At 49.5% G+C, this 18,968-nt stretch overlaps 1 protein-coding gene across 1 annotated transcript in view; it reads left to right on the forward strand.

Moving 5' to 3' along the window:
* LOC138950921 (uncharacterized) overlaps nucleotides 1–17,184 on the forward strand; it is a 50,718-nt gene extending 33,534 nt beyond the window's left edge. The window contains exons 13-17 of the mRNA XM_070322631.1: nucleotides 6,818–6,947; nucleotides 8,229–8,408; nucleotides 11,133–11,402; nucleotides 14,915–15,165; nucleotides 16,438–17,184. Of these exons, the coding sequence (XP_070178732.1) occupies nucleotides 6,818–6,947; nucleotides 8,229–8,408; nucleotides 11,133–11,402; nucleotides 14,915–15,165; nucleotides 16,438–17,029 (1,423 nt within the window). The 3' untranslated portion in view covers nucleotides 17,030–17,184. The remainder of the gene's footprint in view (nucleotides 1–6,817; nucleotides 6,948–8,228; nucleotides 8,409–11,132; nucleotides 11,403–14,914; nucleotides 15,166–16,437) is intronic.
* Nucleotides 17,185–18,968: the final 1,784 nt, after the last annotated feature.

The raw sequence follows: 18,968 nt of genomic DNA on the forward strand, positions 1-18,968 counted from the left end.
ATTTTGTTGAGTCACTTGAGAAAAAGTGACTATGTAATCGGTCAGTGGGATGGCCGGCCGGCCGTCCGGCCGGCCGTCCGTAGACACCACCTTAACGTTGGACTTTTCTCGGAAACTATCAAAGCGATCGGGCTCATATTTTGTTTAGTCGTGACCTCCAATGACCTCTACACTTTAACGATGGTTTCGTTGACCTTTGACCTTTTTCAAGGTCACAGGTCAGCGTCAAAGGAAAAATTAGACATTTTATATCTTTGACAAAGTTCATCGGATGTGATTGAAACTTTGTAGGATTATTCTTTACATCAAAGTATTAAATTACATATTCCTACTCCGAATCACATGTAGCAGTTGACTCAGTCTAAAGTGCTAGGTCTGAAAAGGCTACCCGTCTAAGGGGAGCAACCCCAACTAAAAAAGTGTAAACGTAGCTATGGTAATGACGACGCACCCAGGGAGTTACCTCCCCTCCTGCGTACTACGTCACTACTGCTACTGACCACGTGACCCCTATCATTCGACACTTCAGCTTTCTAGGGAGCAGGTCGTGAATTTTTTGGCTCTAGTGGAAGTTCGCTGTTTGGTGTTTGCTTAGACACCCACCGGCACCCACACCCGTCTCTTCACCCGCTGCACTGGTAGTTGGTGAGCTCGTTCCTTTACTTGTATCGAACGTAATTTTCAGTTGCTACTTGAAATTTTCGGCCACGTGTTGGTCACGTATTTTGTGGTAGCCATTTTGGAATTTTGTGTCTCCATTTTGTTGTCAGCATGTCTGACGGAGACAAAAAGCGCGAGCGCGGCAAGGCTGATGTGAAAGGGAAAATTAAACCCAAGTCTTCCACTTCTGTCCCTAAGCCTATTTTGGTTGTTGTTTCTGACGCGGCTAACAATGCTGTTATGACGGTCCCTATTTCTGCCCCAAATGACCAGCCGGTTGTGGGGCAGTCTAATCAACCTACGCGTACCGTTGTTTCTCGCTCGTCTTCTCTGCCGCTTGCAGATTCGACGTCGCTGGTTTCATCGTTGCTTTCTTCGCTGGTTCCCGAGCTTCGCACGTTGGTGAGAGAGGAGATGGTGCGTTCTCAGCCGTCGACTTCCGTTGTCCCGTCGATGGCTTCCTTTCCGCTTCCGGCTGTGACGCTGTCCTTGACCGAGGCGGTTGCTTCTGTGCCTTCTACCGCTGTGGTTGGCGACGCAAGTAAGTTGGGCTGGTCCGTAGGTCCTCGTGAGGCCGCTGGACGCTCCCTGCTGGGAAGCAGCCCTTTTCGGCGGGTTCACGACCCGCAAACCCCTGTTCGTTCTCACTTTGGCTTCACGGAAGACCATCGTGTCGATGAGCAATGGCGGCATTTGGTTCAGGCTTCGACGCTTCCGGCACTCGCCGGAAGCGTAGGTCCTCCGACGTACGCACCCGCTGGGGTCGTTTCCGGAGTCGACCAGCCGGTTCCGTCTGCTGCGCTTCCGGCACTCGCCGGAAGCATAGGTCCCCCGATGTACGCACCCGCTGGGGTCGTTTCCGGGGTTGACCGGACGTGGCCCTCTGGGCATTCGGCCTTCCGGCCGCCGTCCACAGTGTCTGCGCTTCCGCTTTTCGCGGTCGCGTCTGATACTTTTCCGGCTCAGACCGGATCTGCTGCTTCTTCCGCTTCCGCTTCCTCTCAGGTGGCGGTCGCGGGGGGGCATCACCAGCCCTTTGGGCAGGTGTCTCAGCCCTGGCCGGGGCAGTCAGCGCTTCCGTCTTCGGTTGTTGCTTCGACTGCGGTTCCGGTTCCGGCGGCTGCGGGCATGCCGTCCTCTTACTCTTTCCCTAGTCAGGGCATGAGTTCGGATGGTATTGGAGTGGACGGGTTTCCGGTTTCCGGTTACGGTGTTCACCGCCCTTCTACCAGCAACGTGGACTTCGGTCCTTCGCCGGATGTTTCGGATATTCAGTCCGTCACCAGCGAGGCTGCACGTGTTGGTTATCCGGAGAGACTCAAAGTGGCTCTTGAGGCCGCTGCTGAGGTCACTTCGAGATATTTCGCGGAAGGGGCTTCGGTCTCTTCGGCTGCCGCTTCGACGGCACCGTCCGCGATGGCCGATTTTCGCTCTGGGAAGGAGGATGACTCATACTTCCGGTTTTTGGAGTCTCCATCCATAGCTTTTCAGCTTTCTCAGGTTTTGGCCAAGCCATCTCCTTCCGGAAGCGGAATTCCTTCACTTCCGGTTCCGCTGCTCGTGCCTCACGGCTCAGTTCCGGAGCTGGCTCAGCAGTGGATGGCTTCGCCTTCTCAGGCTTCTGCATTCGCTCTGTCGTCTCACAGGCGGTTGGTCTTGCAGAAGTCTCCTAGGAACTTGTTGGATGCGTTCGCTCTCCCGCGTTCATCTTTGACAGTTCCTCCGGAGATGCTGGCCTTGTTGGCCAAGCCTATCAAGAAGGATGACGGCGTGCTCTTTTCTGAGAACACTCTGATTGCTTCTGAAGAGGCAGGGCGTCAGCAGCTGGAGCTTGCCTCCATTGCTGAGACTCTCATTCGGGCCCTCTCTCGTGCCCTCACTGATTCACTGAATCCGTTCTCTCTCAGCGAGGATCAGGATGCGGATGACGTCTCCACTTTGTTGGCCGCTCTTGCGAGGGTCAATGAAGAACAGATGAGACTTTCCGCGGTGCACTATGCGCACTCTGTTATGTGTCGTCGGGATCTCTTCCTGTCACACTCTCAGTTTTCGGATCAGGCGACCAAGGACACTTTGCGTGCCTCACCGGTCTTGGAGGGTTCCCTCTTTGGGCATCTCGTTTTTGATGCCCGAAGACAGGAAATTCAGGCTAACAGGGACCAGCAGTTCTCTGACTTTTCCCTGCACAGCCTTAAGCAGTCCAAGCAGTCTCAGCCTTCTCAGCCTAAGCAGGCTAAGGTTGCTGGCCCTCCCAAACCGGCAGACAAGGGTCGTGGACGTTCCTCTTCTCGGGGCTCGAGAAGACGACCGTCTTCCGGCAGGGGGAGAGGCGGCTCTGGAAGCAAGCCTCACCCCCAATGAAGTGCTCCCGATCTCCCCCCCACCCCGCCCTCCACTCTGGTGATGGCGGGGGGCCCTTCCCGGGCACTTTCCCATTGGCTCGTGTCCATACAGAGTCAATGGATCGTGGGGGTCGTGAGGTCGGGCTTCCGTCTTCTCTGGAAAGATGGCAAGGCACCTCTGGTCAGGCGTCCGCCGGCGTTCAGGCCTCCCTCCTCGCAGGAAGCCATTTCCGTCCTTCGGTCGGAAATAGACTCCCTGGTGCAGAAGGGCGCAGTGGAGAAAGTCCTCGACCACAGTTCCCCTGGGTTTTACGGACGGCTTTTCGCCGTCCCCAAAGCCTCAGGGGCATGGCGTCCTGTCTTGGACCTGTCGTTCCTCAATACCTTTTTGAGGGAGATAAGGTTCAAGATGGAGACGCCAGCGTCGGTCAGGGACTCTCTCCGCCCGGGAGATTGGGCGACTTCCATCGACCTGACGGATGCATACTTCCATATTCTTATGCATCCAGCCGACCGGAAATGGCTTCGTTTCCGGTGGGCAAGTCAGGTTTACCAGTTTCGCGCCCTTCCTTTCGGCCTGTCTCTCGCCCCTTGGGTCTTCACCATGGTCGTGAGACAGGTCTGCGCGCTGGTGAGGTCGCGGGGTGTCCGGCTACGTGCCTACCTGGACGATTGGCTCATCCTGAGTCAGAGTCAGGCGGGGTGCGAGCAGGATACCCAATCGGTTCTTCGGGAGGCCAACTTGTTTGGCTTCTCGATCAACCGATCAAAGTCGGAGCTGACGCCGTGTCAGACGTTCACCTACTTGGGAATGTCTTTCGACACGGTGGCTTGGACTGTTCAGCCCTCTCAGAAGAGGGTGGACAAGCTCCAGGCGTGCATACGCTCCACTTTGCCTCTCCCGAGGGCCTCCCTGCGGACTTTGGCCTCCATCTTAGGGCAGATGGAGTCCATGGCTCTCCTGGTCCCCTTGGGGAGGGTCCACAAACGTCCCTTTCAGCTGGCGCTGAAGCCGTTCGTGGACTCTCCCACGGTGGATTGGAATGCCCTCATCCCTCTCCGGGGATGGTTCCAATCCGCTACCCTTCCGTGGCTGGACACGGAGTGGGTGTGCAGGGGCGTGCCGATAGCCCTTCCTGCCCCAGACTTGGACCTGTTCACGGACGCGTCCTTGGTGGGGTGGGGGGCTCACACAGACCAGCTGACTGCGTCAGGTCTGTGGTCGGCAGATCAGAGGATGCAGCACATCAACTTGCTGGAGCTAGAAGCCGTGGCTCTAGCTCTGGACAAGTTCCGGCCCTCCCTTCAGGCCAAGCATGTTCGTCTGTTTACAGACAACACGACAGTGGCAGCTTACATCAACAAGCAGGGAGGGTCGCGGTCTCCGTCGCTTTCGGCCAGGGCCTGCGAGATCCTGATTTGGTGTTCAGAGCATCAAATCAGGCTTTCGGCCAGGTACCTGCCCGGAAGCTTGAACACTCTGGCGGACGCGCTCAGCCGCTCCGACAGAGTGCTTCAAACAGAGTGGACCATCACTCACGGAGCGCTGGATCGTCTCTGGTCTCTTGTGCAGAAACCTCAGGTGGACCTTTTTGCCACCAGGTTCTCGAAGAGACTACCAGTGTTCGTCTCACCATTCCCGGATCCCGAGGCGTGGGAGACGAACGCGATGGACATTTCCTGGTCAGGCCTGGAGGCTTACGCGTTCCCGCCATTCCAGTTGCTCACGCGAGTTCTCAGGAAGGCGGAGCAGGAGGGCCCGTCCCTCCTGCTGATCGCTCCTCTTTGGCCGTCTCAGCCGTGGTTCCCGGACCTGCTGAGACTCGCCCAGGGCCCTCCCATTCCTCTCGCTCTCACGCGAGGAGAACTGGTACAGCCTCACACCGGCAGCCTCCACGCAGAGCCTCAGATGCTGAATCTTCACGCGTGGAGGTTGTGCGGTCTTCTCTGAGGCGCAAAGGGGCATCAGATCTGACCATGGACCTGGTAGGACGCTCGCACAGAGCATCTACCTCGTCCGTTTATGAGTCACATTGGAGGGCCTGGGTTACCTGGTGTCACGAGCATCGGCTGGATGCTACGGCGCCCCGCACGATGCACGTGGCGAACCATCTTGCTTTCATGTCCTCTCAGGGAGCTTCCGCTGCCTCGTTGAAAGTAAGAAGATCGGCCATCTCGGCGACCCTACGCCAGATAGGTCGCTCTATAGATGTTAGTGGCGTGATCGCTGGAGTCATCAAGGGCGCTTCCCTTTCTGACGTCAAGTCTCGTACGCCCGTTCCTAAGTGGGATCTCTTATTGGTCATGGAGTTTCTGCGTTCAGCGGATTTTGAACCTCTCAGAGATGCCAGTTTTGCGAATCTTACACGCAAGTCCCTTTTCCTTTTGCTGCTAGCATCGGCAAGAAGGGGCAGTGAGATCCACGCTCTTTCCGGTAATTCGGACGACATTTCCTTTGAATCAGATGGGTCCGTTACCTTGCGGTTTCGGCCTGAGTTTCTTGCGAAAAACCAGGCTCCCGAGCGAGCTTCTCCTTTGGTTCATGTCAGGCCGTTGTCCACTATTCTGGCTCCGAATGACCCAGACTTAGTAAATTGCCCTGTTAGAGCCCTTCACATCTACCTTGCCCGTGCTCAGTCTCTTAGATCCGCAGCTCAAAAGCTTTTGTTTATTTCTCTCAATACGGAGAGACATAAGGATATTACTAAGACGACTCTGGCCCGGTGGGTGTCGGCGCTCATTAAGCATGCTTACGAGTGGAGCCGCCGCAATGAAGGGGGGACACAGCCTGTCCTTCCTCTGGAATCAGCTCGGGCTCACGAGACGCGAGCTTGGGCTTCCTCCTTGGCCGTGTTACGATCAAGAAGACTGGAGGAGGTGCTACACACCGCATACTGGCGTTCCGAGGATGTCTTCATGAATTTTTACCTGCGTGACATCTCGGCTCTTCGCCAGGATGGATCTAGAGCTTTGCCTGCCATGGTGGCAGGGGGTCAGCTCTTGACAAGGATTTGAGAGTGAGTTTGAACTTTTTCTTGCCCACCGCCTTGTTGTTTCAATCTGCTACATGTGATTCGGAGTAGGAATATGTAATTTAATCGAAAATTTTATTGTAAACCTACCCGAATCACATATCGTAGTCCCTCCCACCTACCCCGCTTATGATTTGGAGATTTTATTCTTCGAGTCGAATGATAGGGGTCACGTGGTCAGTAGCAGTAGTGACGTAGTACGCAGGAGGGGAGGTAACTCCCTGGGTGCGTCGTCATTACCATAGCTACGTTTACACTTTTTTAGTTGGGGTTGCTCCCCTTAGACGGGTAGCCTTTTCAGACCTAGCACTTTAGACTGAGTCAACTGCTACATGTGACTCGGGTAAGTATATTAATCAAATGAAAATTTAATTAAAAATTTTCGATTTACATCTGTAGCCTTTTACGAACGTTATCAGAAAAACAAGGGAGATAACTAGCCTTTTCTGTTCGGCAACACACAACTTAACGTTGGGCTTTTCTCGGAAACTATAAAAGTGACCGGGCTCAAATTTTATGTGAACGTGACTCATTGTGTTGTGAATAGCAATTTCTTCCTGTCCATCTGATGCCTCATATAATATTCAGAACTGCGAAAGTGACTCGATCGAGCGTTTGCTCTTCTTGTTTGTATTATTATTATTATGGGTAGCAGGAAATAGACATTAATTATTAAAAGGGGTCAGTGGTTAAGAACAAAGTGTGTAGATATATTTTGTTATAAGGGAAAAAGGAAACAGTGTGTTATAACTGCTGATGGATCAGATTCATATTTTTCTCCAGGTTCTGTGGGTTGCTGTCAACGGTGGAGGTGTGGTCGATGCAGTCACCGCGGGTGGAGGTCCGCAGCCAGGCGGAAGCTATTCAGGAGACGGCCGAACGCTACACACGCATCCTGCTGACACAGGAACAGGTAACATCTCTCTCCTGTCTGGAACAAATATCAGGAAAAGAACTAACATTCCTTCTTCTTCTTCTTCTTTTTCTGCGCTCGTGGGCTGAAAATCCCACATAAACTCATGTTTTTTTGCACGAGTGGGTATTTATGTGTATGACCGTTTTTTCCCCCGCCATTTTAGGCAGCCATACGCTGATTTGGGCGGATGCATGCTTGGTATTTTCGTGTTTCTATAGCACACCGAACTCTGACATAGATTACAGTATCTTTTCCATTTTGTTTTGTGCTTGTGTGTACACATGAAAAGGTGTAAGGCACCAGCGTGTCTGCACATAAGTAGACCTGTGAGATGGGAAAAATCTCTACCCTTAACCGATTGGGATTCAAACACTCAACCTTCCCCATGGGAGGCCATCGTCTTATCCACCAGGCCATCGTCTTATCCACCAGGCCATCGTCTTATCCACCAGGCCATCGTCTTATCCACCAGGCCATCGTCTTATCCACCAGGCCATCGTCTTATCCACCAGGCCATCGTCTTATCCACCAGGCCATCGTCTTATCCACGAGGCCATTGTCTTATCCACCAGGCCATCGTCTTATCCACCAGGCCATAGTCTTATCCACCAGGCCATCGTCTTATCCACGAGGCCATCGTCTTATCCACGAGGCCATTGTCTTATCCACGAGGCCATCGTCTTATCCACGAGGCCATCGTCTTATCCACCAGGCCATCGTCTTATCCACCAGGCCATCGTCTTATCCATGAGGCCATTGTCTTATCCACGAGGCCATTGTCTTATCCACCAGGCCATCGTCTTATCCACGAGGCCATTGTCTTATCCACGAGGCCATTGTCTTATCCACGAGGCCATTGTCTTATCCACCAGGCCATCGTCTTATCCACCAGGCCATCGTCTTATCCATGAGGCCATTGCGCCCATCCAAAATTAAGAATCAAAACCACTTGAAAGGTTGGCTTATCAAATGTTTATAGACAAAACTAGACATTTACTATTTAAAAAAAACAAAAGAGATCTTTGCTTGCAAAGACAAGGACAGCCTAATTCTTTTGTCAAATTTTCAAAGATCTGTTGTTTGTTTGTTTTTGTTTGTGTTTTTTAATGATTATTTCAAAAACCAGAGGATTAGTTTCTTGTTTGTATGTGTCAGCCCTCTAAAAGCATGTGTTGGATTGGCACCTACTGATTGAACTCCATGACAGAAGGTTTACTTGGGAAAGGTTGTCATCTTTGAAGACAACACTGCATTCATATCCCATTTATCTGTCCACAGCTGGGGGTGCTGGGCAGTACCAGTGATTTCTTCTTTCTGTGGGGACCGCCTGGCACGGGGAAGACATTGATGCTGACACTGCGTGCCCAGCGTTGGGTGTCCGAGGGGAAACAAGTCGTGATCCTCAACCTGCGCCACGGCTCCAACGGCCTTCCTCTTGGCCACTTGCTGTACAGACAGGTACAGTGGAGTCCGGGTACAACCAATCTCAAGGGAGATACATTTTAGTTTGTTATATCAGCAATTCGCTGTTGAGTTTTCAACCCTAAATGGCCTTAAGACAAGTTTTCCCACTCACCTTTAAATGATCGTCCCATCGATCTTTCCTTGGAGAGTACAATCTCTGCATGTTTTCAACAGCTTCATAATATAATCCATAGAGAGAGGCATAGTTCAAATGTTCACTTTACTGTCACAATTTTAGAAGTAAAATTTATAAAGTCGTGTAAAAGCATGTACATGTACATTCTGATCAATCGCCGTGTGCGTCAAAAAAGACACTGCACACACTGACACTGCCGCGACACACGTACTAAGCTGTTTTGAAAAAGTCCAGAATGTTTGTCTGACGCTGCTCAGAACTGGCACACTTCTCCACTGTACACTCCAATTTGGAGATCATATCCAAGTCACAGACATCGCTGCACTTTGCCTGCAAGTACCGACGTAAGGTATTGGCAGCAACACGTGCTTCTGTGGCAGTGGGCGCCATCTTTAGACGGTCACTTCAAAAACAGTGGAGCGAGATATTTCCCATAAACATTCTTTGATGAAGAATTGAGTACACAACAAGCGAAAAGGCAAATCGTCAAAAAAGAGAAAAGCATGCCCAATCTTTTGTACGCAGTCATGTGTCCTAGAAATTGGATCTGAAGTCTTACCGACGGATTGGAATAGTGAAAACACAGCGGCGGTGGCTGTTCCGTGCACCTCCCGCTGTTTGTTCAGAGTTCGCTCATCACGCGATGTGCACTTGTGTTTGTGTATTTTTGTCTTTGGAGACAATTATTGACATCAGTTCGTTGTAGCCTTGTGACTTTTAGAGACAAAACGGCTCTGGGGCGATGAAAACGTGTTTGTTATGCAAATGAGTTCAAAAGGTTCGATGTAGCCGGAAAGTAACAAGTAAGAAATAGAAGGCTGTCTGCCGGGAAATCAATGGCAGTTTGTTAAAAGAGGGATTTCTTTATACCCAGGTTTGTTATAGCTGGATTCCACTGTATGTGCACGTTAGGGACAGGAAAAATAAGACACATGCGTATACGACTGTGTCACAGACTGTCTGAATTATCTTAGCGCAAAACTGTTTGGACTCTTGCCTTTTCTGTGACTGAGTTATATTTCACAGCGCTTAATGTTGGCTGATGCTTCTTTGTACATGTAGTTCACGTCTTGCATCAGTTTCAGAATCTGAAGTATTTAGCAATGGTGCAGTGAATTTGAGTTTGGCAACTATTTTGCGTTTTGTTGAAATTGTGTTATGCTTCAAGCCAGACAAAGCCCACAGTCCACTGTCAGATGCAGTCATTTGAGCTGAGAGATAAGTATCCTGTCATATTGCAAAATAAGGGTTGTTTCAGTTAGAAGGTATCATCCTTCCCGCATATATATATATTGCTTGTAGATCTGTCCAGGCTTTCACATGGAGTTAGAACACTTTCCCAAAGTCCATAGCGTTGCCGCATCACATGGAGTTGGAACACTTTCCCACAGTCCATAGCGTTGCCGCATCACATGGAGTTGGAACACTTTCCCACAGTCCATAGCGTTGCCGCATCACATGGAGTTAGAACACTTTCCCACAGTCCATAGCGTTGCCGCATCACATGGAGTTGGAACACTTTCCCACAGTCCATAGCGTTGCCGCATCACATGGAATCAGAACACTTTCCCACAGTCCATAGCGTTGCCGCATCACATGGAGTTAGAACACTTTCCCACAGTCCATAGCGTTGCCGCATCACATGGAGTTAGAACACTTTCCCACAGTCCATAGCGTTGCCGCATCACATGGAATCAGAACACTTTCCCACAGCCCATAGCGTTGCCGCATCACTTGGAGTTAGAACACTTTTCCACAGTCCATAGCGTTGCCGCATTACATGGAGTTAGAACACTTTCCCACAGTCCATAGCGTTGCCGCATCACATGGAATCAGAACACTTTCCCACAGTCCATAGCGTTGCCGCATCACATGGAGTTAGAACACTTTCCCACAGTCCATAGCGTTGCCTCATCACATGGAATCAGAACACTTTCCCACAGTCCATAGCGTTGCCGCATCACACGGAGTCAGAACACTTTCCCAAAGTCCATAGCGTTGCCGCATCACATGGAATTAGAACACTTTCCCAAAGTCCATAGCGTTGCCGCATCACATGGAATTAGAACACTTTCCCAAAGTCCATAGCGTTGCCGCATCACATGGCATTAGAACACTTTCCCAAAGTCCATAGCGTTGCCGCATCACATGGAGTTAGAACACTTTCCCAAAGTCCATAGCGTTGCCGCATCACATGGAGTTAGAACACTTTCCCAAAGTCCATAGCGTTGCCGCATCACATGGAATTAGAACACTTTCCCAAAGTCCATAGCGTTGCCGCATCACATGGAGTTAGAACACTTTCCCACAGTCCATAGCGTTGCCGCATCCTATGCAGAGAGACCTTTTTATCTAAATTGATTAAGCTGATTGACATCAGTATGAGTCACTTCAAAAATGAAAACAGCCAGGTTGCTGATTGTAGGCAAGTGTTTAGGTGTAAGGATGCTATTATCCTTAGTCAAAAGCCTGGGCAAGATCTGAGATGGTGAGCATGATCGCTTATACGTGAAGGACAGTGCCTTTTGATGTAAAAAACATAATGGAGCCAAAATGTTCAGACCCAAGTGAACTGGTTGCAGGTGAGGACAACACGTCAACAGCTACACAAAAATGACAAGGAGAGCAGCCCTGCAGCAAACCTCACCTCTCCCTCCCCTTCACCCTCACCCTCCTCTCCCTCTCCCTCCCCCTCCTCTCCCTCTCCCTCCCCCTCCTCTCCCTCTCCCTCCCCCAATCCCAGCCAGCCCCCCAAGGTGGTGAAGATTGACTTTGACAGTCGTCTCTTCAAGGAGAACCAGCCCGGCAAGCTGGCTGACATACCTAAGGGGGCGTTCATCATTGTTGATGAGGTCAGTATGCTGTTTCATAACCGTTGCAAGGGTGCTTATTTTCTGGTTCACTTCCGATTTTTAGTATGTGAAAAAGTTCAGAAATGGATTTTTGGTTTTGGAGAAAGTGTAAGATTTGGGTTGAGTTTGGGAAACAGTAGAAAATGTATTTCCAATTTGAGAGATTGATAACAACAGCATTCAAGCACCTTTTATTCGGTTTGAGGGCTCCTAGGATTATCAGTTTCAGTTTTGGACATAATGGAGCCCTAGCAGCCCTGCAGTTGTGGCCTTGATATAGCCGTGCTTCCGTGTATGAGAATAGTTAAAACACAGTGATGGTGATCAGCGGTATCGTCTAAAAAAGCCACCAGGCTAAAGTGCGATCACATTTCAAGGGAGGGGTAGGTGGGATTCCATAAATGTGTATGCTGTGTGTAAGGCTGTGCCTGCACATCAACCTATCAAGGTCGCTTTTGTAGAAATAGGAGTACACGCTCCATTAATGCATGGCTGTGTTCGACATACACGAACGTCCTAAGAGGGTTTAACTCTTGATGGGGTCTTGCAAGGGAGGTCCCACTGTAATGACATCTGTTGTTGAGCATACAGGTGCCACTGTAATGACATCTGTTGTTGAGCATACAGGTGCCACTGTAATGACATCTGTTGTTGAGCATACAGGTCCCACTGTAATGACATCTGTTGTTGAGCATACAGGTGCCACTGTAATGACATCTGTTGTTGAGCATACAGGTGCCACTGTAATGACATCTGTTGTTGAGCATACAGGTGCGTCTGTAATGACATCTGTTGTTGAGCATGCAGGTCCCACTGTAATGACATCTGTTGTTGAGCATACAGGTGCGTCTGTAATGACATCTGTTGTTGAGCATATAGGTGCGTCTGTAATGACATCTGTTGTTGAGCATGCAGGTGCGTCTGTAATGACATCTGTTGTTGAGCATGCAGGTGCGTCTGTAATGACATCTGTTGTTGAGCATACAGGTGCGTCTGTAATGACATCTGTTGTTGAGCATACAGGTGCGTCTGTAATGACATCTGTTGTTGAGCATACAGGTGCGTCTGTAATGACATCTGTTGTTGAGCATGCAGGTGCGTCTGTAATGACATCTGTTGTTGAGCATACAGGTGCGTCTGTAATGACATCTGTTGTTGAGCATACAGGTGCGTCTGTATTGACATCTGTTGTTGAGCATACAGGTGCGTCTGTAATGACATCTGTTGTTGAGCATGCAGGTCCCACTGTATTGACATCTGTTGTTGAGCATACAGGTGCGTCTGTAATGACATCTGTTGTTGAGCATACAGGTGCCACTGTAATGACATCTGTTGTTGAGCATACAGGTCCCACTGTAATGACATCTGTTGTTGAGCATACAGGTGCGTCTGTAATGACATCTGTTGTTGAGCATACAAGTGCGTCTGTAATGACATCTGTTGTTGAGCATGCAGGTCCCACTGTAATGACATCTGTTGTTGAGCATACAGGTGCGTCTGTAATGACATCTGTTGTTGAGCATACAGGTGCGTCTGTAATGACATCTGTTGTTGAGCATGCAGGTCCCACTGTAATGACATCTGTTGTTGAGCATGCAGGTGCGTCTGTAATGACATCTGTTGTTGAGCATACAGGTCCCACTGTAATGACATCTGTTGTTGAGCATGCAGGTGCGTCTGTAATGACATCTGTTGTTGAGCATACAGGTGCGTCTGTAATGACATCTGTTGTTGAGCATACAGGTCCCACTGTAATGACATCTGTTGTTGAGCATGCAGGTGCGTCTGTAATGACATCTGTTGTTGAGCATGCAGGTCCCACTGTAATGACATCTGTTGTTGAGCATGCAGGTGCGTCTGTAATGACATCTGTTGTTGAGCATACAGGTGCCACTGTAATGACATCTGTTGTTGAGCATACAGGTGCCACTGTAATGACATCTGTTGTTGAGCATACAGGTCCCACTGTAATGACATCTGTTGTTGAGCATGCAGGTGCGTCTGTAATGACATCTGTTGTTGAGCATGCAGGTCCCACTGTAATGACATCTGTTGTTGAGCATACAGGTGCATCTGTAATGACATCTGTTGTTGAGCATGCAGGTGCGTCTGTAATGACATCTGTTGTTGAGCATGAAGGTCCCACTGTAATGACATCTGTTGTTGAGCATACAGATGCGTCTGTAATGACATCTGTTGTTGAGCATACAGGTGCGTCTGTAATGACATCTGTTGTTGAGCATGCAGGTGCATCTGTAATGACATCTGTTGTTGAGCATGCATGTCCCACTGTAATGACATCTGTTGTTGAGCATGCAGGTGCGTCTGTAATGACATCTGTTGTTGAGCATGCAGGTCCCACTGTAATGACATCTGTTGTTGAGCATGCAGGTGCGTCTGTAATGACATCTGTTGTTGAGCATACAGGTGCGTCTGTAATGACATCTGTTGTTGAGCATGCAGGTCCCACTGTAATGACATCTGTTGTTGAGCATACAGGTCCCACAGTAATGACATCTGTTGTTGAGCATGCAGGTCCCACTGTAATGACATCTGTTGTTGAGCATACAGGTGCGTCTGTAATGACATCTGTTGTTGAGCATGCAGGTCCCACTGTAATGACATCTGTTGTTGAGCATGCAGGTGCGTCTGTAATGACATCTGTTGTTGAGCATGCAGGTGCGTCTGTAATGACATCTGTTGTTGAGCATACAGGTGCGTCTGTAATGACATCTGTTGTTGAGCATGCAGGTCCCACTGTAATGACATCTGTTGTTGAGCATACAGGTGCATCTGTAATGACATCTGTTGTTGAGCATACAGGTGCGTCTGTAATGACATCTGTTGTTGAGCATACAGGTGCGTCTGTAATGACATCTGTTGTTGAGCATACAGGTGCGTCTGTAATGACATCTGTTGTTGAGCATGCAGGTGCGTCTGTAATGACATCTGTTGTTGAGCATGCAGGTGCGTCTGTAATGACATCTGTTGTTGAGCATACAGGTGCGTCTGTAATGACATCTGTTGTTGAGCATGCAGGTGCATCTGTAATGACATCTGTTGTTGAGCATACAGGTGCCACTGTAATGACATCTGTTGTTGAGCATACAGGTCCCACTGTAATGACATCTGTTGTTGAGCATACAGGTGCGTCTGTAATGACATCTGTTGTTGAGCATGCAGGTGCGTCTGTAATGACATCTGTTGTTGAGCATACAGGTGCCACTGTAATGACATCTGTTGTTGAGCATACAGGTGCCACTGTAATGACATCTGTTGTTGAGCATACAGGTCCCACTGTAATGACATCTGTTGTTGAGCATACAGGTGCCTAACACTAACACTCACACTCACACAGCCACTTGCTACAGAGAAGGGGACTCTCTCAGGGGGCGATGACTCGGTCATCCAAATTGGAAAATTACACGTACAACCATTTTCAATTATCCCAGCATATAGGCAGCCATACTCTGTGTTTGGAGGAGTAATGTGTTGTGTTGGTGTGTACCTAGGTGACGCGACTGTGCCACGACCCCATACAGTGGGTGCGGGAGACGTGCCAGCCCCGGGCCATGTGGTGTGCGGGTCAGTTTGAGGACTGCGCCCCCCCTGGCTTTGAGCGAGGCAAACTGGACCGCATCCTGCGCTGCCCCCCCATGGTGCAGAGGGTGCTGCATTTCACCGGCAGGGAGCTGGGCAGCGTGGGGAGGGAGAGTGCTAGCCACCAACTCTCTCATTACAACGATAGTTGCATCTCTTCCAGGTGGGTTTCATGCTTTTGGCTCCGACAACTTGTACCGCTTTTCATGTCAGCGTCCGACGAACAACAGTGTTGAAGTAGCGATCAAAAGTGTGACGGACAGACAGAGGTCTTTTAATAATATAGATGAGGTCATGTCTTAGAGACGGGTATACATGTCCCACCCCTGTGTCACCACCATGTTACTTCAAGGACCTCATGCTGCCAAAAGCACAGTGCCTGGTAACCACTCTTACCAGAATTATCTTTAGATCCTGCAAAGTCATATAATGTTGCGAGACCTAGGTGAACCTCCAGTCTCTCAGCTGCTACTACATAAAAGTTTTGACAAAATTCAGCAAAGCTTCTCTGCTGGCTGGCCCATTTGCATCCACATTCAGACTCTCTTGGGTTTTCTATTTGTCAAGTAGGTTCTACCAGCCTTCCCTTTATCTTGAGCAGGTCATGTCAAGAAATTGTTCTAGATTAGTATAACTTCAGTAGGCGACATGTAGTGTATTTGTTGTTTTAGTGATAATGTATATAAACATCTAGGACTGTTTTCAGCATTGTTGATAACATGTTCTGTTTGATTAAGGGTATTCAGCTGGTATTTCCTTGTTTTTTTACTACCTATTTTATTCATGTTTTTATTACTTAGTTAGTGGAAGAATCTTTTGTAATGTATGTTTGATGGTGTATGCTTTTAATTAAGCGTTGTTGACTATGAATGTAGATGTAAATGCTTGTATAACTGTGTTTTAATTTTAAATGTGTCAAGCGCAAAGAGCATAATTGTAAAGTTATGATGTTGCGCTATATAAATGCTCATTTATTATTATTATTATTATTATTATTATAACTTAGTTCCAATTGTAGCCAGTTTGGCACACAAGGAGCTGGGCAAACCCTGTCTCAAAATACCTGATTTTGAGTGGGATTCAAACAGGCGAATGTAAGTGGCAGTGTGAAATACTGCAAGTAGGTATTTTTGCATTGCATAAATGGTCAAAACGAGATATCAATATAGCTTAGTGCTTTGACCTGTGTGTGTGCCTTGGTCAGCTTTGCTTCTATCATCATCAGGAAAGTTACTTTGTGTTTTCTTGTTGCTATGCAGCAAGCAATGAATTAGTAAGAAGTAGTCAAGTTAGCCTTTGAATTGTGGTTTCGAGCAGACTACTTGAGGTGGTTGTCCTACATGGCCAGGTTCATGTACAGGGGACTATCATGGGTACTTTGTAACACGTGATCACTGAATGCCAGAAGGAGTTCAACGTCTGTTTGTGTGTGCAGTGCACCGTGGGGTCTGTCAACGGACGGGTCACGCCCTTGGTTCATCTTCCACAGTAAGCACAACTCCTCCGCCCGCCTGCCACTGGAGTGTCAGCAGTGTGGGCGTGACCTTGTGGACATCTTCCACCACGGCCTTCACCTTCAGGCCAGCCCGTCGGACCAGGCCAAGCGCCGCAAGCTGGGCCCCCTCCCCGTCACCAGCGACGGTCTGGCCCTCAAAGACATCGTCATCGTGAGTCGCGAGGTCGACCCCTGCGAGTTCGTCACCGCTCTCAAGAAGTCCGGCATCTCCGTGTCCATGATCACCGACACCGCCAACCCTGCCGTCGCCATGCCCACCCAGGATGCGGTGATCTTCACCACGCCTCATGCCATGACGGGGCTGGAGCGCAAGGTGGTGGTCTACGTGTCCTTCCAGGCCAAGGACCCCTTGAGGGAGGATGGGGAAGGGAGAGAGAGGAGGGTGGGGGAGGGTGCCATGGACGACCTGAAAGTGGGTCAGGCCCTGAGTGAGATGACGGAGGAGGACCAGGTGTCTCTGTGGTACACCGCGTCGCGCTGCATGGGACAACTCATCATCATCGTCCCCTGACTGCCCCCCCCTTGGCAGAGTGTGTGTGTCGCGCTGCATGGGACAACTCATCATCATCGTCCCCTGACTGCCCCCCCCTTGGCAGAGTGTGTGTGTCGCGCTGCATGGGACAACTCATCATCATCGTCCCCTGACTGCCCCCCCCCCCCCCCCCCCCCCCCCTTGGCAGAGTGTGTGTGTCGTGCTGCATGGGACAACTCATCATCATCGTCCCCTGACTGCCCCCCCCCCCCCCCCCCCCCCCCCTTGGCAGAGTGTGTGTGTCGCGCTGCATGGGACAACTCATCATCATCGTCCCCTGAACTCTGCCCCTTGATGTCCTGACATAGTCCCCTCATTTCCGTCCTTTGCCATCGTGTGTGTCTGCTAATTCATGACCTTCAATGTTCCCCTTTATTTCTAAAGTTTTTGATTTGTTGTTGTATTTTCCTATCGGATTAATTTAATGTAATTGGACCATTATGGTTATAGATTTTCAGTCAACGATAGCTTCATAATAACTATTTACAAATCAAGCAATTTTGGGGCCTTTTAAGTGCCACAGTGATGACATGGGAATGGGACATGGATACCGTCTCTGAATCTGCATATATAAAGTTGACCTGTGTCCGTCCATGCCCAGATTTGAACCTGTAGTGCTGTAGCAAGCAAGCTAGTGGGCCATGTAGTCAGGACATACCAAGCTAGTGGGCCATGTAGTCAGGGCATACCAAGCTAGTGGGCCATGTAGTCAGAACATACCAAGCTTGTGGGCCATGTAGTCAGGACATACCAAGCTAGTGGGTCATGCAGTCAGGACATACCAAGCTAGTGGGCCATGTAGTCAGGACATACCAAGCTAGTGGGCCATGTAGTCAGGACATACCAAGCTAGTGGGCCATACAGTCAGGACATACCAAGCTTGTGGGCTATACAGTCAGGACATACCAAGCTAGTGGGCCATACAGTCAGGACATACCAAGCTAGTGGGCCATGTAGTCAGGACATACCAATCTAGTGGGCCATACAGTCAGGACATACCAAGCTAGTGGGCCATACAGCCAGGACATACCAAGCTAGTGGGCCATGTAGTCAGGGCATACCAAGCTAGTGGGCCATGTACTCAGGTCATACCAAGCTAGTGGGCCATGTAGTCAGGACATACCAAGCTAGTGGGCCATGTACTCAGGTCATACCAAGCTAGTGGGCCATGTAGTCAGGACATACCAAGCTAGTGGGCCATGTACTCAGGTCATACCAAGCAAGTGGGCCATGTAGTCAGGGCATACCAAGCTAGTGGGCCATGTACTCAGGTCATACCAACCTAGTGGGCCATGTAGTCAGGACATACCAAGCTAGTGGGCCATGTAGTCAGGACATACCAAGCTAGTGGGCCATGTAGTCAGGACATACCATCGTCAGCCTTCCCTCCGTGTGCTGCACATCATGTTTAGGGTACAGTGTCTCACCCTGTGTTGTAGAACTCGTCATCGTTACAATCACACCCAGGGTGTTCTACTCCTGTTAAACTACATCTCGCTGTGTAGAGATGGCATGTGCTTGTTCCCTTGCTTGCTTTCTTTTCGTATGCGAAGGATGGTCTCTTTGTTAAGAGGGGCTTTTGTCAGTTCTTCGTGCTGAAGGACTTTATTAAGGGGAAGAATTTACCCGATGCTCCCCAGCATGTCGTAAGAGGCGACTAACGGATTCTGTTTCTCCTTTTACCCTTGTTAAGTGTTTCTTGTATGGAATATAGTCAATGTTTGTAAAGATGTTAGTCAAGCAGTATGTAAGAAATATTAAGTCCTTTGTACTGGAAACTTGCATTCTCCCAGTAAGGTAATATATTGTACTACGTTGCAAGCCCCTGGAGCAAATTTTTGATTAGTGCTTTTGTGAACAAGAAACAATTGACAAGTGGCTCTATCCCATTTCCCCCCTTCCCCCGTCGCGATATAAC

This window comes from Littorina saxatilis, linkage group LG16, assembly GCF_037325665.1.
Source record: "Littorina saxatilis isolate snail1 linkage group LG16, US_GU_Lsax_2.0, whole genome shotgun sequence".
NCBI classification, from domain to species: Eukaryota; Metazoa; Mollusca; class Gastropoda; order Littorinimorpha; family Littorinidae; genus Littorina; species Littorina saxatilis.